This window comes from Alosa sapidissima, chromosome 4 (genome assembly GCF_018492685.1).
Source record: "Alosa sapidissima isolate fAloSap1 chromosome 4, fAloSap1.pri, whole genome shotgun sequence".
NCBI classification, from domain to species: Eukaryota; Metazoa; Chordata; class Actinopteri; order Clupeiformes; family Clupeidae; genus Alosa; species Alosa sapidissima.
The window spans coordinates 15,649,481-15,674,244 of NC_055960.1; the positions used below are offsets into that span (position 1 = coordinate 15,649,481).

At 39.6% G+C, this 24,764-nt stretch overlaps 1 protein-coding gene across 2 annotated transcripts in view; it reads left to right on the top strand.

Moving 5' to 3' along the window:
- The window catches only part of gnl3l (guanine nucleotide binding protein-like 3 (nucleolar)-like), a 32,734-nt gene extending 8,351 nt beyond the window's left edge, over positions 1–24,383 (top strand). Inside the window, exons 4-16 of one of the 2 annotated variants that reach the window (XM_042089435.1) lie at positions 7,682–7,798; positions 8,888–8,971; positions 12,957–13,092; positions 13,616–13,719; positions 13,868–14,012; positions 14,178–14,265; positions 14,349–14,526; positions 14,680–14,822; positions 16,558–16,694; positions 16,915–17,072; positions 21,773–21,874; positions 23,964–24,033; positions 24,173–24,383. In XM_042089435.1, the coding sequence (XP_041945369.1) occupies positions 7,682–7,798; positions 8,888–8,971; positions 12,957–13,092; positions 13,616–13,719; positions 13,868–14,012; positions 14,178–14,265; positions 14,349–14,526; positions 14,680–14,822; positions 16,558–16,694; positions 16,915–17,072; positions 21,773–21,874; positions 23,964–24,033; positions 24,173–24,375 (1,665 nt within the window). In that variant the 3' untranslated portion in view covers positions 24,376–24,383. Of the gene's footprint in view, positions 1–7,681; positions 7,799–8,887; positions 8,972–12,956; positions 13,093–13,615; positions 13,720–13,867; positions 14,013–14,177; positions 14,266–14,348; positions 14,527–14,679; positions 14,823–16,557; positions 16,695–16,914; positions 17,073–21,772; positions 21,948–22,091; positions 22,279–23,963; positions 24,034–24,172 lie in introns of those variants that run through there. The other variant, XM_042089436.1, reaches the window with a different exon arrangement.
- Positions 24,384–24,764: the final 381 nt, after the last annotated feature.

Below are 24,764 nucleotides of genomic sequence, written 5' to 3' on the forward strand. Positions count from 1 at the left end.
GGAAGGACGCACACACCTCTACGGGCAAGACAACTGCACCCTCACTGCTCTTAGGCATCAGGATGAAAACTTCAGACCCATTGTCTGACCCTGTATTGGTGCAGTGGGCCCTGGGTTCCTCCTGGTGCACAACAATGGCTGGACACATGTAGCGAGAATGTGCAGGCAGTTCCTGGAGGATGAAGGCATTGATACCATTGACTGTCCCCCCACACTCCCCTGACTTAAATCCGATTGAACACCTCTGGGACATTATATTTTGGTCCATCCAACACCGCCAGGTTGCAACACTGAACATCATCTAGCTCTGCCACCGGTACACTCAGGTCAATCCAAACTTTGTTAGCTGCTCTAGTAGGAGCTACCAGTTCCTACTAGAGCAGGGACATCCCCCTCCACCTTCAAAGAACTCCTGAAGACCCAGCTCTTCAGAGAATATCTCCTCTCGTAGCACTACTTACAACTAGCTAATTCTAGCACTTACCACCTGACTTGACTGTATAAAAACAACACTCACTGATGCACTTTTCCCTATTGTACTCTACCTTTTTGAATTGTTTTAAATTGTTCTAGAATTGTTGAGAGAATTGTTTTAAAAGCGTTAAACTGTTTACCAGGTTGTAAGTCGCTTTGGCTAAAAATGCGTCAGCCAAATGTAATGTAATGTAGATATCCAGTATGATGTTTTTTCCATTATTTTTCAATAATTGGCTTATTTTCTTACACATAGTGGCCATATTGGAATCTTACCAAATTATACTTGATGCCTTGTATATTATTGAGTTTGTCATGTGATAAAATGACTGTTCAAACTGTGAAATTGTTTTTGAATGATATTTCTATCATGAATAACAATAGAGATGGTCTATATTTTCACATTTGGTATCCGCCATATTGGATTTCAAAATGGCCAACATCAAGTTTGTTTGGAAATCATGTCAATAGCTTCCTTGACCCTAAAAATTGAGTGTTAGAACTTAAAAGACTTTTTTTATCTTGTTTAATTTTGAAGTTGTATCAACAATTCTATTAAGAATGGTAGCCATATTTGAATTCAAGGTGGCATCCACTAGAGGGCGCTATGTGTTGGGGTCCATTTCAATTTTTGATCACTAGGGGTAGTAGTATCACTGTGCCAAGTTTCATGCTTTCTGCGAAAACTGAACGATTCCGGTGCTTAGCCGCTGTACTACTACGTAGAGGTCCTTTATAAATATCAAAAGGATCTCATAAACCTAGGTTTTTCTATTTAGGATGAATCACCCCTGAGCCTCTTCGCTTTGGGTTTCTTTTCATCATAAGACTACTTCTACTAAATAGCCCTCCTAGTAGTTTTCTTATTTAGGATGAATCACCCCTGAGCCTATTCGCTTTGGGTTTCTTTTCATCCAACGACTACTACTACAAAATAGCCTCGACTCCCTACGGAGGAGATTTTTTTATTTTAATTTTATTTTACTCACCGAACGTTCGCCTTTTTGCTTTATCACTGGTTCTCGCTCCGACGTCTCAGGAGAATTCCCTTTTAGTAGGATCCCGTCACCGGTGGTCAGAAGATCAGCAATCTCGCCTTGCTGTCTCAGACAACTAAGGGCTTTCAGGATTCCAAATCCAAGGTCCCAGACCTCACCGTGTACGTTTTTTCAAGAAGCTGGTTCTGACCCCAGATGTTGGGATCCCGGCACCTCTCGCTATTCTGTTAGGTAAATCAATTCGGAATCAAGAAGATGAGACAGGAGCCAGTGATCAAAATCATCCAATTATATTGAATCTTTGCAAACCAGCACAGCTGGTTGAAACAAAGAGTTTTACATTCTAATAGTGCTTATATACTTCAGTGGCTACATAAGTCAAGCGTAACTACACCAATAGTCATACAACTCAAGCGTGACTACTCAGTCACTTTAATCAAATGTTGGTGGTTTGTTTCCTTACTTGTTGTTGTGAGCAGATCTCTTATACTCAGAGAAGCCTGAGATTCTAATATATATCTTATTCTAGGGCTAGGGCCTGAATCACCAGGGGGAAAAAAAATAAGATGGGCTGTAGCAACCTAACAGCCCTGTTCTGGCTGTAAGTCTCTGGTTTATCCGTTGCTGCGTGTTCAGCTCCCTTATGGGTGTTTCTAGAGGCCCATCCCCAGAACCAGGACTGAAAGATCACCCCCCTCTATTTTGTTTCAGAGGAAAAACAAACACTTAGGACGGTAGAAATTATTAAATGATAACTGTAATTCAATGGCACATAATTTTCCAGAACTGGCAAATCTAACAAGAATATCAAACAAGGGCATTACATGTCTCTTTTAGCATTGACAGGAAAACAAACAAAATAAAATAATTAAAGCATGTTGACCAAACACAAACCAAAACAAAACATGTGCCACTTTTAAGAGAAGTAACTCTTGACTGAATTAATATGGTATGCTATAACCATCAAAACGTCATTTTAAAAGATAATTTAAGACACCTCTGACAAGCAACACCTTCAAATTGTTTGAACTTAGATATAAAATATTTGTAACTTCATAATTCAAGTGTAATAAACATATTTTCTCTTCTCCACTCTCTCTCTTTACACTGGCTCCCTGACCTTCAAGTGCCGAGATAACAACCACTCACACACACACACACACACACACAAACAGCTAAGTCAGAGAAGATCTGTACCTTATGGTTAAGTGTGTTAGTGTTTTCCGTACCAGCAAGAGTGCCCTCAATGGTGACCACAGAATATCCTCAACTCAACAGGGGAGGAGGAATTAGACTTCAAAGACTTAACAAAATCTCGGCTTCAGTTTAGTTGAGAATAGTTCAGTAAATCAAACAAGTTTGAATCTCAAGCAAAAACCCCAAAATAATTCTCTTATTGAGAGGAAGCAAAAAAAAAAAAAACAATTCAATATAATTAAGTCAGATGCATCTTTCTTATGTGTATTCTCAGTTACAGTCTGTAACAGATAGGTGACCTTCATGCATATCAGCTGGCCAACATACACACACACACACACACACACACTCTCACTCAGGCCTCATGTCGACTGACAGGAGGAAAGACAAAACAAACTCAGTCTTTAGTTGCAACACAGTTGCAGTTGCAACACAAGGTCTGTGGCTAAAGCAGCCATAATGAAAGCGTTATCATTGTTTGGATACTTCACACATACATGTGTTTTTTAATCGCATAGACTACTACTACCAAGCTGGAATCAAAGCACATCGACTCCCCTCTCACACCCTAAACACGCACTTCGAACAAACAAAAAACGTCTCAGTCTCACGGTATAGCGATTGGCAAAACTGTATTGGACCGGTGTAACGTTGGTACTAAATCATCCATCGCAAAGAATGATTTTTGTAGCACGTGCAACAAATGTGTAGGTACAGCCCTGCCCTGGATACATCTCTCAACGTGCGCTCTAAAACATTTGGCTTAAATGAAGATGTAGATCACTGGTGCGTTAATAAATCTACATTGCGGCGAGTTGACACAAATTATTCACTTTGACGAATTTATGTAGTTTCAGTCCTAGTTACTTTACTTTCAGCCATGCTCTTCCTTACTTGAATCACCTTTTGAAAATAGAGGATTGAAGTAGCCTATATGGGTGTTTGGGAATGAACGTTGACTCAGATGCCTTTTGAGACTTTGAGCTAAATGTCCCAGCCCGGTGTTTAGGATGCATCATAGACAGGTTATCTTTCAGGTAGCCTATATATTTTCCATTAGAAAACAATCACGTAGCGAACGTGTTGTGGCTAACTCACCTAGCTCCTGTTAGTAGCCTAGGTTATGGTCATAAGCAAATGAGATGACAGTCGAAAGATGCAATTAGTGATGTTATCAATTTTCTTGGTAGCCTATAACCGCATTTATGGTTTTCTACAAATACATCAATAATCAAATTGGCCTCCATCACTCAACCAATGCTAACGGTAACATTATTTTACCTAGTCTAGGCTATTGATTTAAGATTAACGTAGCCTACCTGCAGTAAAAACCAAGCATGTCCGATAAACATTCTCAGATTTATTTTGGCTTCAAGAAGAAATGGGAACATCCTACCCTTATTAGACGTTCTCTGCGGTAAACTACAGTCTTGTCCTTGTAGGAAGCGTAGTGTCTTTCCAACCCACTTTAGATTAACTTCCAACAAAATTACGTCTCACTGCAACGATGCGCCATCTGGTGGACAAACGACTATGTGACGCCAATACTCGAAATGCAGCCAAATTATTATGATGAATATTTGGTTTTCCTTTAATCCTACTGAATTTGTAATTATGTATCGGCTGTTGTAATTGCCGATACTGATGGTATGTGCGTGTCTGTGTGTGTGTGTGTGTGTGTGTGTGCGTGCGTGTTTAAATGTGTCACATAACTTAATTTTAGAGATGCACCGATATGGAATTTTATGGCCAATAACGATAACCGATATTTATTGGTTTGTTGTGACCGATACGATAACCGATAATGTTACTCTTGAAAAAAAATTGTGAAAAGTGATTTGGGGAAAGCATTTAATAATAATAATTTTATTGCATTAATTTTACCTACCACCAAATGATGGGCAGAACTCATAATAGTCCTCAATAGTACAGCAGTCAACATAACAGTAGCCTAGCCCTACAGTATGTGTGGCTCCTTTAAGTGAACATGACGTCAGTGAATTGCGAGTGAGTGGCTAGAGAGTATGAATCGTTTTCATTTAGGACTAAACACTCATAAACAGCTCAGCTGGGAATAAGCTACAGTATAGCGACCAAATCAGAGTTTGTGAGGGAAACTTAGGTTTAGTTTCAACTGCGGGTAACTGAATAAAGCTGCAACTCCTCAGACTGTATCTTATGTCCTTCTACTCTGTTGCGCACAACCTGCTGCAGCAGAAATGAAAGGGGTTAGCCCCGAAGGTTTTAATAACTTATTATGATGACCTGTCTGGAACTGAAGCAGGAATGGTTAGCATATTTCTAGGTAATAATACAAAACCCAAGCTAAAGTAATGCAAATATAATACTAAAACACTAACGAGTTTGTTTATTTGTTTCCCCGACCAGCGCGGTAAAGTGCAAACACATCAGCACAAGACGACTCTAGATAGGGCTGAGCTCGGCTTTGGTAAGGTTAAATGGCGGATCATTCACGAGAGGATTTTGAGATGCACAGATTCCCAAATGAACGCATATCCACATATTTGTTAGAGTGCTGAAATACATTCACACCGCTGACATTATATTGAGGAAAAAGTATAGCCAACCAAGCTCAAGTAGCTCAGTGTAGCCAGACGGGCCTTACGCAGGCCTAAATTAGGACTTTAAAAAATATTGGCGCAAATTATCGGCCAGAATTCTGTTATCGGACCGATAAAAATATTTTCATTTTTTCACTTATTGGCAAATAATATATCGGCCGCCGATATATCGTGCATCCCTACTTAATTTTTTTAGACCCCCCCCCATGGATGAAATTCTACGAAACTTGGCATACCCCCAAAGAATGTCAGGTTAATCATATACATAAAATGTGGTGCAGTTCTGAACATCTTAACTGAAGAGAGGGGCGATTAAAGCAGAATGATATTGCATTTTCATTTTTTACCGGGGGGGTGCAAATCACAAATGAGTGATTATGGGCTAGGTTGATGTGGGTCCTTGACCAACATACCATAAAAATTTCTTCATCCTCGGTGCCACGGTTCAGGTAGTTATTTAGGAAAAACTGCATTTTTGGGGTTTCAGGGGGCCCAGCGCGGGGGGGAAGTGGTCCCCAGGGACCAAACAAAATTTTTCCGTAAAAGTCTAGTGGGGCTACATACCCACCAAAAATTCATGAAGCAGACTTGGACAATCCCTGTATGACCGCTTCGCTAGCGGCGGTCATAATAATCTTTAACAATTAGGGCTGTCACTTTACGTTCGAAAATCGATTGCACAATCGATTGGACCAAACAACACAAGTTTCGAAAACTAAACTAAAATAGGGAATCGATTTTAACCAAAGGATAGATGTTACAAAATTCACAAACAGAAATATAAGATAAAAGAATTCCGAAATGCAGTAATCATTGCGAAAGCTCTACGTAGGCGAAATGTGTTTGACATTTCTAATCGTAAACACAGACACAGCTACGTTAAATCCTGCAGTAATGTTTGTCACTGATGTAGGCAGTCCACTCGGCTTATTGTTTTTCGAGAATGTTGCACTCCTGTTTGTCATTGTGCACGAAACTTCACACCAATAAATCATCAGAAATATTGCTGGCTTGCGTCTACGAGCGCGCTCTGTTCGTCCTCATGCCTGTTAGTTGTTTGTGGATTGGCCTATATTTGGCGTTGAAAATGTCTTTAGACATGAAAAATCGATTTTACAATCGATTCAATGAACACTTATGTCTCAAAAATCGAACAGGATTTTTTCACAAAAATGACAGCCCTATTAACAACTGCATTTGGATGCAGAGTGAGAGTTAGTGTACATTGTTCAAATATTGTTTTGCTTGTACTGCTTGGTGTTTTAGGGACATTGGAAATGGGCTTCAATGGCCTCCAGTCGGACCTGCAGAGTAAATCCCAAATTTGCCAAAAGGTCGTATGTAGGGCTTTGACTCCGTTATTCGAATATAATTCGATTATTTTTAAAATTAAAGATATTCGAACAAATTTTAGGGATCTCTTAATATTCGAACCTGTAGCCTATGGAGATAATTTCTATAAATGTATTTGGTTGTTAACGTTATTTTCAATTCAGATTCCGAGTTTTTTTTTTCACGCCTGGTGAAGTAAAATCACAAGCTCATTAGCAAGGCTTATTATTGGTCATCTGGGCTCCTGTAGGTGAAGCATCCTGGCTGGTTCGCGCTTAGTGAGCTCACACATAGACATAATAGACACTTTTATTTTAAACTTAACCTTCCTCTGATTTTAATCACCTCAGTTATCAATCAAAGCAAACAGGGAAAAGAAATGGCAACACAATCATGAAAAACACTCAAATAAATAAATGTGCAGATAAGTCTGAATTAAAAGCAGCACTGGTTGAAGCCTGGAAATATTGTAAACAAAGTAACGTAAGCTTAATTTGCTAGTGTATCTCAGTCTGGTTAGACTGTTCAGTTTCCCTACGTGTGTTTAAGTTTCAAATGAATACTTTTTCTCCTTGGGACAGGCCCGTTTGAGTCTTGGAAAATACTTTTCCATTTGCATCGGGATTGAGATGATTAGAACTTAGCAGTCAATTTGAATGCAACAGTTTTAAACAAATTCGTGCAGCCTGCTAATGATGCTAACCGGATTTAATAGCAATTTAGCCAGTCATCTTGCACGATTAATGTGGATTACATGTGCATGCTGAGGAGGGATGCGCCTGTTGAGAGGGAGAGAGGGAGGGAGAGAGAGAGTGTATGGGGAGAGTCTGTGTTGAGGTAGGCCTACTTCTATCGCCTACTCTGGTAGAGTTTGACAATGCAAGATATATTTAGCCTATTTATTTATGGACAACGTAAGGCAGGAGGTGTGTGTTGCTTTTAATTATGAATGTTCTATCGAACATATTTTTTATTGATATCGATTACATGTCTATTGCGATACATGTCGCTATCGTTTTATCGCGCAGCCCTGCTCAATGCTCAATAACAAATTTAACAATTTTAACTTGTATTGTATTTTTTTAATGGCACCATCAGCTCGAGGAACTCCAAGAGAAGCAGAAACTGTCCAGGGAGAAGGAGCTCATGAAAAGAAGGAGTTTGGACACTTTCCAGAGAGATATCCAGCAACGGCAGCAGGCTTTTGAACAGAGGGTAATGATATCAGGACTGTTTACATTTATGTCAGCAGTGTGGGATAGAACGCTCATTTGGGTATTTTTTTAAAATGCATCTTATCGGGCGGACCAATCAAATTGGGCTTTATGATGATGGACAGGTGAGCAACAGCGCCTGGTCTATCACGTCATCTGAACACGCTTAGATTAGGCTTATGTTTGAAACAAAAACGCTGTGGCTAGAAGGATACATGGCTTTTAAGACCCCATACGGAAAATGCATATTATTTAATGAGGTTTTATCACTGAAAACGGTTATTTCTGAAAACTTTGGCCAAAGTTGAGATGTGGGAAAACTCGTGGTTTCACTTTCATCAAGGGAAAACAGCACTGTTGCATTGCGACATGTTCCCTCGTTAGTTTGAAATCTCTGATTGACCACCTGTTCGAGGGATTTGCGACAGCCTTTCCCAGCTGTTTAACATGTTTGTAGCATATCAGTGTTCAACAGAATTATTTTAAAAAAAACGGAGGGATAGGCTATCAGTTTTTTCCTAATATAGCCTACCCTACTACGTATCTCTTAGATTTCGCTAATGAGTGTTGTAGGCTAGGAGTTATTGACGGCACTAACTCTTACAAAAGACCAGAAAACAATGTTAAGGCATTTGTGGAGAAGGTTGGTCCGTGTGTTTTCTTCCTACACCTCAGGGTAAGCTATTTTGTTGCTCTGATTGGTTAGGTCTATCCAATTGAGTGCAGAGGCATTCCCCCCCTGTATCGGTTGAAACATGCCCCATAACTACGTCCCCTCATCTTAATCTGCATTGCCATGTGTACTGGTTGTAAAAATGGAGACCACAAGAAGTAATTAGGGATTTATTTTTTTTTCTGGCTCACTTTTACTCACAACGTACTATCTGGCTACAAAGGATTTTATTCACTATGCTAAGATAACCTAGCCGGGGAGCTACCGGACTATGACAATGCATGCACGGAGACAAGAATGTTTTTGCTCACTTATCTAACTCTAGGGGAGACGGTGAATAACCCATTTTTATAAAACGGTGGCGTGTTCCTTTAAATGTGTGATTAGTAATCAATGTCTATCCATCTTTGTGTCCAGGAAGTGGAAATGCAAAATTTGGAGAAGCATGTTAATTTTGAGAATGAAAGTTCAAGGAAGGCGTATTACAGGGAATTCAAAAAGGTAAGAAAAGTTGGTCACACTTCACTTGGATAGTCTACCTACAGACAATCTGCAGATGCGAAGATTTTCAGTGAAGTATCTGTAAATAATATGTTAATTACAATTAAAGGTTAAGGTTAGGGGTTGGATTTGGTTACGGTCATGTTCATTTGTTCATCCATAATTTTACATACTGAACTTAAATTTTAAATCTGGGCAGACTAGCCAAGTAAAGTTTTACTGAAAAGTTTCCTGATATGTTTTGTTTACCTCTGCATCAAAAACTGAAATTCTAAACAGAATATTTTCATATCTAGATACTTCCTTTCAAACAGCCAAATTCTATTTACTCAAAACAAAGATAAATAATAATATACAAATGTCTGTGTTTTTGTATATCGAACTTTCATAGACACTAGTCAAAACGTGTCTGTCTTTTTTTTTTTTTTTTTCATAAAGTAGCATCAGGAACTAGAAAACGCAATTCCAGGGAATTACCAGTGCATGAAAATGCAAAACATATGGTGTGAAATATATTGTTAAAACAGATGATGTGCTAATTGGCAACCAACATGATGAGGTTTAATACAGTTGAAATGACTGAACTAGGTAGATGAGGTTTAATATAGTTGGAATGACTGAACAATTAAATAGGTGGATAGTGTAAAAGGTTAAATTATTTGCTAGGTAGATGAGGTTTAATAGTTGGAATGACTGAACTAGGTAGATGAGGTTTAATATAGCCTGCCCACCTGGCCTAGGATTCTAATTGCTTAACGGTAGTCTTAATAGAGCCATATCGTATGCTTAAAGCCTGAGACAGAGTATATAGTTTTAAAAATGTAGATAGTGTAATGGATGTTGATAGACAGAAAGTTGAATGGATGTTGATAGGCAGATTGGTTAATGGATGTTGATGGATAGTTTAATGGGTGGATGAGTGAATGGTTTGAAGAGGATGAATGGATAGAAAGTTGGTTGAAATGTGCCTTATATCCTTGTAGAATGGAGAGACACAGAGAGAGTTGGCCTAGTTCAGCAGAAAGCAGTTGATACAGGTGCAATCAGTTGAACTGATTCTTTGATGGGGCCTAGATTTGCAGCTGGAAGTTGATACAGGTGCAAATCGCATGCTAACAATGTTAAAATGCTGACTATGCTAACCATGTTACTTAGCTAACCTAGCTAATCATTTTTAGCAGTTATGTTAACTATGCTAACTAGCATGTTAACTATGCTAACCATGTTACTTAGCTAACTTAGCTAATCATTTTTAACAGTTATGCTAATTATGCTAACTAGCATGCTAGCAATGCTAACCATATTACTTAGCTAACTTAGCTAATCATTTTTAGCAGTTATGCTAACTATGCTAACTAGCATGCTAACATGATAGCATGCTAACTATGCTAACCATGTTACTTAGCTTACTTAGCTAATCATTTTTAACAGTTTTGCTAAAAATGTTAACAATGCTAATAATCTTAGCGATGCTAACATGCTAACTATGCTAACCATGCTAACTAGCTACAGTGGGTAGGAGTCATAGTTTATGACAAGTAACAGTTAAAATGGCTGAACAGTTAAAAAGTTCAGTAGTTTAAACGCTTAAATTGTTTAACAGTGAAATATTGTAGTGAGGACTTTTATTTTGAAACAGTTTTTGGCAGAGGAAGCAGTTGAACAGGATGTGTAGTCTTAATAGGGCCAGTTTGTATGCTTAAAGATGAACTGAACTGAAATAATCAACATTGATAATGTGTTGATTATGACAATTAAAAATAAATGACACTAAAAAATGTAATTAAAAAAATCAATACGTAGCCTTTTTTAAGCAACACCAAAATTGCGTTTGTTAGTATTAGAACGCTGCCCGTTTCAATGACGTCACTGGCATGGTAGGACCTGAGAAGTTCTATAGGCAACAGCTGCAGCATATTATGTATACACGAAAATTAGTAATTTTAATGGCATGGGTTACACATTTGAGCCTGTGAGGGACAAGCCTGTAGTGTCTTGACTACCACTAGATGGGGGACGATCGGTTTCAGGCTCCAGCTCAACCTTCAGTAGGATCATTTGGGTGAAAATGACTGTGTGGGCGCTGCCGGAGCATGGACACTGGAATCTATCTGTTTCAAAGAAGTGGCGAAATGTAGGGAAAATGTTCGAGGAAGCCAAAGTGACGGGGAAAATATGTTTATTTATGTATGTGTTTATTTTGGGGCGTATACATTTTGTGCAATGTACAACATAGACACATTTTGTGCGGCACAACATAGGCTACTGTAGGCCTAGCCTACAGGTCATGTAGAAAACTGGACGAGGGGCGCTTGAGACAGCAACACGCACGCTGTCTCTCTGTCTCTCTGTTTGTAGATTTTTACCTTGTGGATGTTGATATTGCACGAGTCTCTAGGATAGCAGCACTGCGAGTTAAACTCCCTCGCATCAACAATCTGCCCTGAGACGGTGAACAACTGGCTTCAGGGTGAGTAGAAAGGGACATTGGATTCTGTTTACAGACCCGCTGTGATTTAGTTACCAGCTAGTAAACGCATTATTATCGATCTGTGATATCGTCGGAGTCATGGTTTATACTCTCTATGGTCGGAGTGCTAGCTTGTGGAGTTTGACATAAGAGTGTTTCCAAGGTGTTTAGCTGCTAGCCCTTTTCTAGGTTGGATCGTAGTGGACCTCATCTGAGGCTACTTCGAGATATTATTCCAAAGGGGACAGATAGGCTACTGCACTTAAAACTTTAAAAGATTGAACGAACCTTCCCGGACTTTGTAATTGCGACCAGTGACTGCATTGGGTGAACGAAGCCGAAGTTGAAACTTAGGCTCCATGGCACATAGACAGTGGGCTCGCCCTTCTACGAATTGAAAAAGACTACAAGCTGCCCCACCGAGTTTGCGATAAAGTAAGCAAGAAAAGTTTTTTTTAAGTCAGGATATGTCAAGTCAATGGCATTTATTCGTCCAAAGTTACAGACCAGTTTCCATAGTGCACATCTTATCAATAGTTTGAATGCCGTGTGTGTTTCTGCTCATTGACAAAATAGCGTTCAGTATGATTCATGCCCAATTAATTTCCCCTGTTAAAGTGTTCGCCTTTGTTTCACTAGTTTGGTTTCATTTTGTATGAGATTTTGTGATGTAGGCTAGCCTACGATAAACAGCTTATGGCCAATATGTAACTCAGCTAGGCCTAATGTTAGTTTCCTCAGCCATGTCAGCTAGCCTCAGACTCATTATCTGCTATGGCTGCTAGTGCTAGTGCGGAGTAACTTACCATGCCAGTGACGTAGCCGATTGTTGAAATCCAACATGGCGGCGCCCATGTAACAACAACAACACTTTCAACGTACAATTGTATCCCTTTTAATAAATTCAGCCATTTTAATCATTGTACCAATGAGAAGAAATAAAATACATCTGTTATATCACCTTTACTTCAAATTCCAGTTCAGTTCATCTTTAAAGCCTGAGACTGGCAGTTGATGCAGGTGGCCCGAACACCTGCCATAGGATTCTAATTGCTTAACGGCTCTATTGTGATGTCATCAGCCCATGTTAAGTCTATGGGGAAATTTTGAGTAGTTTTTAATTAATAGTTTAAAAAGTATAAAAGTTACAAAGATGAAAAATACATAGCCCACATGTCCTAAGTAAGACCTACGTAACATAGTTTGAATGAAGTTTCTACGTTAAACGGTTGAAGCTGCATTAACTGCGTTAGAAGAAGAAGAATAAGAAGAAGAAGAAGAAAATGCCTAGGAAGAACAGTACAGTGCATTTTCATGCACTGTAATTAGTCCTTTGCCTTTAGTGAGAGATTTCTAAATCAATTTGATGGAACATTTTAAGTGATTGATTTTAATTAGCACTCCACCCAGTAGGGGGGAAAAAAAACTATTTTGTTGCACCTGCATCAACAAGAACTGTGGAAAATAACAACATATAATTCTCTTCTCTGTGGTTTTGTGTCTCTCTTTGTTAAGGTCATTGAAGCTGCTGATGTGATTCTGGAAGTCCTGGATGCCCGTGATCCTTTGGGATGTCGTTGTCCCCAGGTGGAGCAGGCGGTTGTCCAGAGTGGAATTAACAAGAAGATTGTTCTTGTTCTCAACAAAATTGGTAGGTTGGAAAGACTTGTACCCATGCCAAGTGGCCATGTGTTATTTGTACAGATTAATCTGTCGTCATTGTACAAGTTGATTTGTACATCCCCTACTTCATTTGCACCCCCTTGTTCCCTTTCTTATCTTGCTAAGTGATAACATTGGTGAATCCCAGAAATCAATGGGTACTAAAATATAATAGCAAATTGAGGATGTGTTGTCAATGTCTCTGATGGTTGTTGCAGAATTTGTTTCTTTTAAGACGGGTGTCACTTGCGCTCAAGCCTTTTCGGTGCTCACAGTCCAGGACCAAAGGGTCAGAGAGACTGGCTGGGCCACTTCAGAGACTAAACCCAGGGATGACCGGAGCACTCAGAGAACTTTTTTATTGTGGTGCGACGCACTGCGTCTTCCTCAGAGTCCACTTCCTCAGAGTATTTTTTTCTTTGTTTATTGTGTTTGTTTTGTCATTTTAAGGGTGCAGATTTTGATTCAGAATGTTCAGTTTTGCAAGTAGATTTACAAAACTCTTTTTAAAGATCTTGTGTCTAAGGATATCATTGAGAAATGGATCAAGTACCTTCGCCATGAATTTCCAACTGTGGCCTTCAAAGCTTCTACCCAACAGCAGAGCAGAAACCTGGTATGATTTTAGTCCCTGGAAGTTTGTTAACATTCCTCATACTCTACAATGTTAATAAAGCAGTTGTACTGTGCTTTTACTATTTCATTTGTTTGTGTATGTTGATTGCATGTATCACTTGTTCAAAATGGTAACGCTTGTTTTTCAGAAACGCAGCAATGTACCAGTCACAAAAGCCACAGCTGACCTTCTGGGTAGTAGTGCATGTGTGGGTGCAGAATGCTTGATGAAACTCTTGGGAAACTATTGTCGAAACCAGGACATCAAGACAGCCATCACTGTTGGTGTTGTAGGTGAGTGTTCAGCCATAGTGAAATCGTATTGTCTTTAAAAATACATGGGATTGCACTGTAGTTGGACTTCTGTCTGTCAATTAATGATTAAATAAATAAATATTGTTAATTTATCTTAAGTCTGAGTGATTTTTTTCCCCACCTAATTTTTTCCTAATTTCAAAGGTTTTCCGAATGTCGGCAAGAGTAGCTTGATCAACAGTCTGAAGAGAGCCCGGGCCTGTAGTGTGGGAGCCACCCCAGGAGTGACAAAGTAAGTGTAAAGTGTAGTGTACAGGCACAAAGTCCTCACTTGTGACATGCTACCAATCTTACTACCTTATGTATGTTATTCAGATGCCTTCAGGAAGTGCACTTAGACAAACACATCAAGCTTCTAGATTGCCCTGGAATCGTTATGGCAACCTCCACCAGTGATGCAGCCATGATTCTTCGGAACTGTGTGAAGATTGAACAACTGGTAGACCCTTTACCAGCCATTGAGGCAATCTTGAGGCGCTGCAACAAGACACAGGCATGTTGTTTCCTTTATGCATTTTAGTTTGCTTTCTGTTTCATGTGTAAACAATGTGCTTAGTTGATTCACTGATTCCCCCCCCCCCCCCATGTTTTTAACAACTGTAAAACATTATTATTGAAGTCTTCTGCTTGTTTTTGTTCCTCTTAGATTATGGAACATTATGGGGTTTCAGATTTCCATACTGCTCTGGAGTTCCTGGCCTTGCTAGCACGGCGGCAGGGGAAGCTGAGAAAAGGGGGACTTCCAGACAGTGACAAGGCTGCCAAGAGTGTCCTCATGGACTGGACAGGGTGGGTGTCATGTTTTGGGTTGCAGCAGATATTAGCATCAGGAAGATTGACGGTGCTGCCATCTGGTGGCCATGGGATATACTGTATGTGTGTGCGCGCATAGATAGATAGATAGATAGATAATATTCTAACCTAAAAAGAAACTAAATCTGGTTTGAAACTTTTGGTATGTTGGTAAACTGGCACACACAGCACTTTGAAGCCGTTTGCAAATTCCGAGTGATGCTGGAGCATCACACTCTCAAAGCATTCAGAGTCGGGACACTTCAGCTGATGGGACAGAGAGCGGCAGAGCGTGACATCACTCTAACTGAAATGCTGACCGTGGGAGGAAATAGGACAGGTGCGGACTTGTTTACAAATTATAGACCATAAATGGTAATTCAATAAAATCAGTTTCATAGTATTCATAGTATTGTCAAGCTCTTGAATGAGAAATAAATCCACATTTCCGCTAGAGATGGGCGACATTGACTTAAAACTGTATCACAGTATGTAAGGGATAATGTATAGAGTGCCGGTCATTATCGGAAAATAAGTCCCGACAGGGTGAACAGGACCCTGACCTCTTGCTTCGTCCTGAATGGACTTATTTTCCGATAATGACCGGCGTTCTATACATTGTTCTGCTTATCACATGGCTACTTGCCAAAATGAAAAAATAAACTCCACATGATATGACTCTTTACATTTAATTGTTACCGACCGTTTCGTCGTGGCTTTTGCTGAGAAACAAATAGTTCGCAACACGCTGAACTTGAATCAAACATTCTTTAGAACACAGCTGATCAATCGTCTGCTTTCACTTTTGGATGAAGTTCCAATGAAGAAGTGACCGGACTACTTGCGGAGTGATATGAAAGATGTAAATCAGAAGCACAAAACCCGTTGCCATTGACAGCGGTAATTATATGTTTCAGGAATTACAGGTAATTACAGGAATATATTTTACCGTAGAATATTGGGAAATCCCATTCAAGTTAATGGAGCATTCTACTAGCATTGTGAAGATCCGTGTAATAAGTCATGATATTGTTTGGCGATAATGATATAAATGGCAATATGAAAGAAGTCATGTCATCTTAGTCTTGAGAACCACAATAAAGTAAAACTTGATCCCGACCCCCAATTAACTCTTCTTCCTCGTCTACAGTTTGAACTACACATTCAGTCATCTTTGTTCTCATTTTACATTCTACATCCTCCTTGCAGCACATATAAATATGTCATCACCTATATCATTGATGTCACAATATTTTTTTCAAGTGTACAAAAGAGAGATGCAACCCACTATTTCTGTTAATGCCAGTTTTTATCCATGACAGAGTGGCCACACACTTGTGATCTCTTAGTAGGTTTATTTATAAAGGCTGTTTGCTGAGACATCAGTCTTAAATAAATACATAAGAGAATAGAGTGTGCGCCTACTGTCTTCAATTTGTTAACCTCCTGGTCAGCTCCTCTACTTGGGTGTGCATCCCTCCTCGCTTTTTTAATGAATTTTGATCTATGAGAAACTCATTTATAAGGAGAATATACGGTATATAAGATATAAGGAGAATGCAGAGCGCTTTTCTATTTTCAGAGTGACTGATTGAATTTACGAATGTACCCTCAAAAACAGGTCATTGCTATGTTAGCATTCTGTTTCTTATGCTTAAATACCAGGTTATTGTGACCAGGTTATTGTGACCAAAAAACAAGATTGTTTCTATATGTCTGTTTACTATTCCAGAGGCCGCATCAGCTATTTTACTCATCCTCCAGAAACGCACACAATGCCTACCCACGTCAGTGCTGAGATCGTAGCAGAGATGGGCAAGGCCTTTGACTGGGATGAACTAGAGAAAGGAAATGAAGAGGCACTTGCTGGTACAATTACTTTTGCAGCTGTTGTGACTACTCCCGTCTAGTTTATTTTGAAGATCACGGTGCTAGCCATGTCAAAGCCTTGTACTAAACTAAACAAAGCCATGTACCTGTACTATTGCTTGCTATTGGCAGGCAGAGTTTGACTGTTGCTCCTATTTGGTTGTTTTAATGCCAAGACTGAAGCTCAGAATCATGCTTTGTGACCTCTTCTCTATTATAGCATTGGACCCCACTGAAGTTGAAATGGGATTCTGCATGGCAACATCAGGTATGACACAAGGCACTCAGCTGGACATGCCAGTGGAAGATGGCGAAGGTTTGGAAGATTGCGAGTCTGTTAACAAAGCTGAATCAATGGAGGATGATCAGGATCCAGAGGTATTCTGACAAATGCTTTTGTGGTTTGGAGTTTCCACTGTCTGTTGTAAACCTAAGTTGGAACTTTGAATGAGAAACTTGTCAGGCAGGAGGAACTTTGTTTTTTTCTCTAATGAAGTGTACAATATCTTAACAGAAATAGATGTGTTACGAAGGTGCTGCGCACTCATAAGCAGAGTTTTTGGTAACACTTTATAATAACTACACAATTCATCATTTATTAAGCCTTTGCTACTTATTAGTTAATGGTTTGTTCATCATTAGTAATTTTTTGTTCATACATAATTTATCATCAGTAAAGCATTTGTTCACACAATTATAAATGGCTTGTTCATAGTAAATAAGCCTATCCAAAAAATATGTTTAAGTACATAATTTGTACTTAATAAGTAATGAAACAACCACTTATAATGAAGTCATTTTCTTATTATAAACCAGTTGAAAACTATTACAAAATGCTTTGTTCATCATTTGTAAAACATTGTTCTATGTTAATGTTCTATTGTGCTATGCTAATTCTCATAAATAAAGTATTTACACACAGTTATAAATGATTTGATCATAGTAAATAAGCCTATATCTAAAATATGTTTATGAATTATTGTTAATTATGCAATACTATTATGAATGTATAAATTATTGTTAATAATGCAATAATATTTTGTTAATGAAGTAATATTTCCATTAATGTGTTGCAAGGCATAAAACGTCCTCACTTTAGATGAGCTCACAAAATATCATTAACTAACCACTTGTAACTCCTGAGTTTATCATGAATTATAGTAAGTGGTTTATAAAATATACCCTCACCCTAACTAATCATTAGTGCAAGTGTATGTAACAACTGTTAAATAATGGAATCAAAAACATATTATTGCATCATTTATTAAGTTTTAACAATAATGTATAAACATATTTTAGATATAGGCTTATATACTATGAACAAACTATAACTGTGTGAACAAATGCTTTACTGATGGTAAATTAGAAATTACTAATGATGAACAAATCATTAACTAATAAGTAACAAAAGCTTAATAAATGATTGTGTGTAGTTATTATAAAGTGTTACCGAGTTTTTGAATTCCTAGCCCCGCATACCTCATTACAATTTTGGCCTTTTTGTGGCATGTTTGGTCAAAATTTGTCCAATCTGTAGCACTGAAATAGCCTGGAAAAATGAATACAGTCTGGTGACTCTCGATTTGGAAACGTTTGCAACCAGTAGCGTAGCCAAAAAACGGGTGGGCAAAGCCAATTTCATTGAACATAAGAGAAGCCTAGATGAGATACACCATACAAACATTAATCATATGCATGTTATATTTATGACTTAGTGGAATTTACTGAACGCTTTTGATCACAGCTGACAAATTACGCAGAAATATTTTGAACTGGAGCAAAACAATGCATGAATGTAGCTTTGGCGCATCACATGAAACACAACTGAGACAATAGATTGACCATATTGTACAACTGCAAAGCCTTATCATAGGCATGTTACATTCATGACATGAAAAGTAGAACTTATTGAACAAAAAAGACAAATTACGCAGTCGTCTAAACATTTTTAAACTTGCGCAAAACTGCATGAAACCAGCATCGGTGCGTCGCATAAATTAAAACACAAATTGAAGCAACCGCTTGACCATTGGACAATCCTACTGCAAAGCCTTTCCATAGGCATGCAACGTTTATGACATAAAAAGTAGAATATGAACGCATTTCATCACACAATCGGGCTGATGAACATGCAATTTTAACCTACTTTGAGAATGAAAAGGAAGGCCAATTGTGATGACTCACGTCACTCTGAATATTTTGATGTTTAAAGACCGTGTAAGGAAAACGTCTCTTCTGCCAAAGTGCACCACATACAACACCCAAAATATGACATTAAAATAGCCTGTAGAATAAACATAGTCATGCACCTCTGTCAAGTGCACAGGTGTGAGCGTTCGTCTCTGGATAAACATTTGGACGTCATCCCCTTCAATTAATGGGCTATGGGTGCCTTGAAAGCAATGCATTTGGGTTGTGCATCACAAACTTTTGCCCAAAGAAAAAGTTCCATTCTGTCAAAATCAAGCCCAACATGCATTGCTTGGAAGCCCCCTCAAACGAGGTCAGGTTTACCATATTTACTGCCCATGTGATTCAATAGTAAATCACAATATATTGAAACTGAGCTGATCGAAATGTCCTCCTGGGTTGCGGGAGATGATGACACACTGTGAGTTTCCACTTCTTGTCCCTGCTCTGCCCTTTTTTTTTCTCTAAAGAAACTTCTAATATCCATTTGTCCTTCTGTACACTTATTTCGCTAAGGCTAGTTAGTAGAAGCACGAAACAGCAATGCGTAATAGCGTAGAGGAGAATTGAAATGGCAACATTTTGCAACAAATGATTCTAAACCTGCCCAGATCACGTCAGATTTTCTTGCACTGCTGTTAATGCACACAATGGACACAAAACACAAAAGTCTCTTCTTATTTATTTCATTCACGATTAGAGTTTTTGTTGTTGTTGTTGACGGCCCATAGATCCGGGGCTATCCCCAGAGGATCCGGGGCTATAGCCCCGAATGCCCAGGTCTAACGACGCCACTGCAAAGCAGTATAACCTTTCGTAGAACTGTTACATATATGTTGTAATTCATAGCCTATTAAGTTCATATCTTTTTAATAATTCATATTCTGTGACTTGCATAATTACTAATAGCCAACTAAGTATCTAGTAATTTCATATTGATTTAAACTATTAGACTACACTTTTCTTTAATGTTATTACATTGGTGGTGTGTAAGTCTAATTGACTGCCTGCCACTTTAAGGACGTGAGAGTAGCGTAACAACATATCGAAGTGGATTGGAACGCTTGCATTTCACTGTGTTCGGCTACGACTGGAAATAACTTTTTGCATAGTGCATTACGATATGTGGATAGAATTCGGGATGTTTTCTATGTCCATTATTTAAAATAAATGTTAAAAAATAACTCTTATGAAATCATTCTTGGATCATAGAAGAGGTAAATGTCTTACAATGTTATTCATTTCTATGATTATATTGGTAGTACTGCACTACACAAACTGAGCCCACAAGCTAGCAAACATGACACGAGGTCTCCAGGTGTAAACGTTTCTCCAGGTGTAAACGTTTGCCAATGGGTTGCATATTGTATCCTACTCAAATGTCAGTAAACCAAGTAGGCCTTAATTAACTTACTTTCATAGCTTAGGCAGGTTAGCAACACTAGGTTGAGATGACGGATGCAAGTAAAGCAGATCATTAACGTTAGCCTTCTATTTATTGTCATCAAAACTGCAGAGGAGTGAACAAGTTATAGGGCATTAATTGCGTTTAATAATATTGCGTTAATTGTTGCGATCGCGAATTCCTGGAGGAACTGACTGAGAAGGGTCTGGTTTCAACCCGGCTATACTTCGCCTAAACTTTACAAACTGACAATAAACCGCATCAGCAGTCAGCAAACAATGTATATGGGTCTACCTTTGCTGTAAATAAATTTCTGCATTTTTTGACATTTGCAAGTGTTGTTGCTTCTGTTTATCACAATAAGCTTCGGTTTCGTCTTTCCCTCTCGGTGACCACCGCCATGACACTGAAAATGAGGACACTTGTGCCCAAAAGTTAAGACAAATATGGAATCGGAGTAACATATAGGGGAATAACATTAGAAAATAAACCATTTCTATAGAAGGCACCTATTTATTATAACATAATTTATTATAGTAACATTTGTTGTTTTTTTTTCCACATTAGTCAGCTGTTTCCAAAATTCCCATACTTATTATAATAGCATAGTAACATTAGATTTTGTGTGTGTGTGTTTTTTCCCCCACATTAGTCAACAAACCCACCTTTTTAACCCAATAACTTTTTTGTCACTTTTTCCTGGCTTTTTCTTTGTGCGACTGCCTGCATGCCTGTGAGTGAGAGCGTATGGCACTCTTGCCCCTGGAGCTGACATCAATATCTGTTTCACACTTTACAAAATGCATGGTATGCATCTGTCCTGCTTTTGGTAGCAACGTGGTGTTCAGAATACCACGCAGAGTTGAAAGACGTATTTTGTTTCACCATATGCAAACGGCTCAGCAACGGTGTTCATTCATTCAATCATGAGAGTTGTCGCATTGATTGCTTCGCGAAAACTAAATCGGTGGAGTTTTGTGATATCCCGTGCTACGGTGGTGGCGGATAGGCTACTTGGGCGGAGGGTCAGAAATGATGACACGTAACAGAGATGAGTAGCTTACAGAGGCCTTGAAATGAGGCATAGCCTATGTGCTCATAAAATGCGGACAGATGGTTAGTCATGACAAAAATCCGGACAAATGTCCAAAAAGGAGGACACCCTCTCTCTGTCCGGACAGAGAGCTTAAAAACCGGACTGTCCGGACGAAATCCGGACGGATGGTCACCCTACTCTCGTCGGTGATTGGCCTGACATTTTTCTTGTCTGAGGGAAATGGTTATGAACTATTGTGTTCCAGACTAGATCTCCCTGAAAGAAGATCTAGGTGGACGGGCCAGGCTAGCACTGAACTACTTTCCTAAAGAACCAGTTGAAGAACATGGCTGATGTTAGTGTTGGTCAACTGTTACATGTCTTTGGACTGATTCTTGTCTTCGTGCTTTGGTAATCTCTTATTTTTCTTCACTCAATTTTCTTCAGTTTGGACCAATGACTGTTGAAATCAAAAGGTCCCAGGTTAAAAATGGGAGTGGTTTGGAGGGTGCAACTCCTAAAGCTGTAGACCTGAGAGACATCCTTGATGTGGATCCTCTCCAACAAGGCCAGGCTCTGTTGGCTGCTGGCAAAAAAAGGAAGAAACAGCAAAAGAGAGCAGGTACTAAATATGTCCGGTGGTTGCAGCATATGTTGTGTCATCTTCTAATGGTTTCATATCTACAACTGTACTGTTTAGAAAATCTTGAGGGACTCTGTAGATCCCATGTGTGTATTCTAACTAGCCTACTTTTGTCCTCTGCAGACAAAATTGCTGTGAAGCTCTCGGACACACTAACATCAGCTATGAACACTTTTTGGGACAGTTGATACAATGACCAGCAAACATCAATTGGAGTTGGCTGTTTTTTTGCTTGTATTTTCAGTATAAATGTAAAATGGTAAAATTATGATGTACAGCTATCAAGAGAAATAAATATAATTATCATCAATTTCTCATTAAGAATTCTTGTATCCATTACTGAAATGATTCTCTGGGTTTATTCTCTGGGTTTAACACTTTTCTTAAACATTGCTGTTATTTCTGGCTTAAAGTATTTTTTGACTGCTGGAAAAGCCGTAGGTTATGGTTCCATAGAAACTTTACATATAATGTCAATAGTTTTGGGTTATATTCCAATGGGTATGATGATAATTGGCACTAATGTTTAGGTATGATATTTATTGTTGTGGGTAGGGGAGATTCCCATTGAGCTCTGTTATGTGACTAGTATTTTAAAGAGGTCCAGCTATATAAATTAGTCAATCAACCAACCAGGAAGCTTGCAAGAATGGCACTTGTAGGCTATAGGCCATTCTTCAAGTAGGCTACCCAGGAAAGTGTCTGATACTGTAGAATAGAATGCCTTTTATTGTCACTATACACTGTACAATGAGATTAAGAGCAACTCCTTTTTCCAGTGCCAACATGTACGTAAAATAAATATAAGCAAAAAACATAAAATAAGTCCGGGGGGGGGGGGGAGGGGTAAGGTGCACAGTTCTGAGACGCTGTATACATATACTGTGAAGTCAGTGCATGTGTAAGTTTAGAGTGGTTATGGCCTTTGGGGAAAAAACTGTTCTTGAATCTGTTAGTCCTTGTTCTGATGCACCTGTAACGCCTCCCTAAGGGCAACAGGTTAAACAGATCAGAGCCAGGGTGGGAGCTGTCCTTAATGATGGGTTTTCCTCTGCTGAGGCAGCGGGAGGTGTAGAGGGCAGCCAATGATCTGTGCTGTCTTTACAACTCTCTGAAGCCTCTCCCTGTCTGCCACGGTGCAGCTGCCGTACCATACTGTGATACAGTATGTCAGCAGGCTCTTGACCAACGAGCGGTAGAAGGTCAGCAGCAGATTGGAGTCCAGGTTGTACTTCCTGAGGACCCTCATGAAGTGCAGCTGCTGTTGAGCCTTCTTGATGACCGCTGTGATGATGTCTGTCCAGGAGATGTCAGTGGAGATAAGGACGCCGAGAAACCGGAAGGTGGGGACCCTCTCCACACACTCCCCATTAATGATAAGGGGGGCTAGGTTGGTGTTATGCTCCCTGAATTACAATGATCTTGGGTTTTCTTAGTGTTTAGAGCCTAGTTGTTCTCTGAACACCAGGGGCCTGTACTACGAAGCGGGGTTACTGGCTTATCTGGGTAACTTCGAGAGTAACTTGCATGATCACTTGTGGCGTAACTTCCCGATTAACCCGTACTACGAAAGGTGGATAGGTTTTAACCGAGATATGATGCCCTGGCAATTTACGCTGCATCTCAAACCTGCTCCGAGCAGGTTATGTTCTTGGTTAACCCGAGGTTTCCGTTAACCACACCCTTTATAAGTACCAAACCTCCACTAACGATGTCTCCCGTAGCCTACCTGGATGATTTATACTACATTGGAGCGCAAATCGTGAGGGGCTCGTTTCGCAGGGCGAGGGGTTTTAGAGACCGCCATATATATATATATATATATATATATATATATATATATAGGGGAGAACCGGCACATTTGTAACACTTTTTTTTATTTTTCCAATTCAAACTTGATTTACACAAAGACGATAGACTTCAGAGATGTGAAATTTGACCAGAACAGAGTCGTACATGTCTCCTAAAGCTGTAGACCTGAGAGACATCCTTGATGTGGATCCTCTCCAACAAGGCCAGGCTCTGTTGGCTGCTGGCAAAAAAAGGAAGGAACAGCAAAAGAGAGGTACTAAATATGTCCAGTGGTTGCAGCATATGTTGTCATCTTCTAATGGTTTCATATCTACAACTGTACTGTTTAGAAAATCTTGAGGGACTCTGTAGATCCCATGTGTGTATTGTAACTAGCCTACTTTTGTCCTCTGTAGACAAAATTGCTGTGAAGCTCTCGGACACACTAACATCAGCTATGAACACTCGCTTCGCAGGGCGAGGGGTTTTAGAGACCGCCATAGAACCGGCAAGGATAGACTTCAGAGATGTGAAATTTGACCAGAACAGAGTCGTACATGTCTACTCCATGAAAGTTGAAACAGAATTTGAAAAATATGTTATAGTTTGTCAATAATTTAACTTAACAGCGAGGATCCGGAGAGAGCCCTTGTAAGGGCTGCTAAAGAGCTTGATGCCTTCTATCGTTACTGCCGCTGCAGGAGAGGAGCTGTCGCCTGGACCTGCCGTCTGGACCTGTCTGCTGCCATGGGAGGAGATCTTGCCAGAAGAGGGGCCTGAAGAAGCGGTCGCGGAGAAGATGACGCTGGCCTGGGCGTTGACTCCGTTGCGAGAAGACAAGGAGCCCCTGCCCCCGCCGGGCGGCTCGAGGCTGGAGCTGGCGGTGGCTCTGGCCGCGACACGTGAGCAGAGCCGAGGGAGAGCGGCGAGGAAGAAGTTCTTTGACGACGGACGGTTGGCGGAGCCGCTGGGTGCAGCGAATTTATGACTATGGGGCAGCTTCAA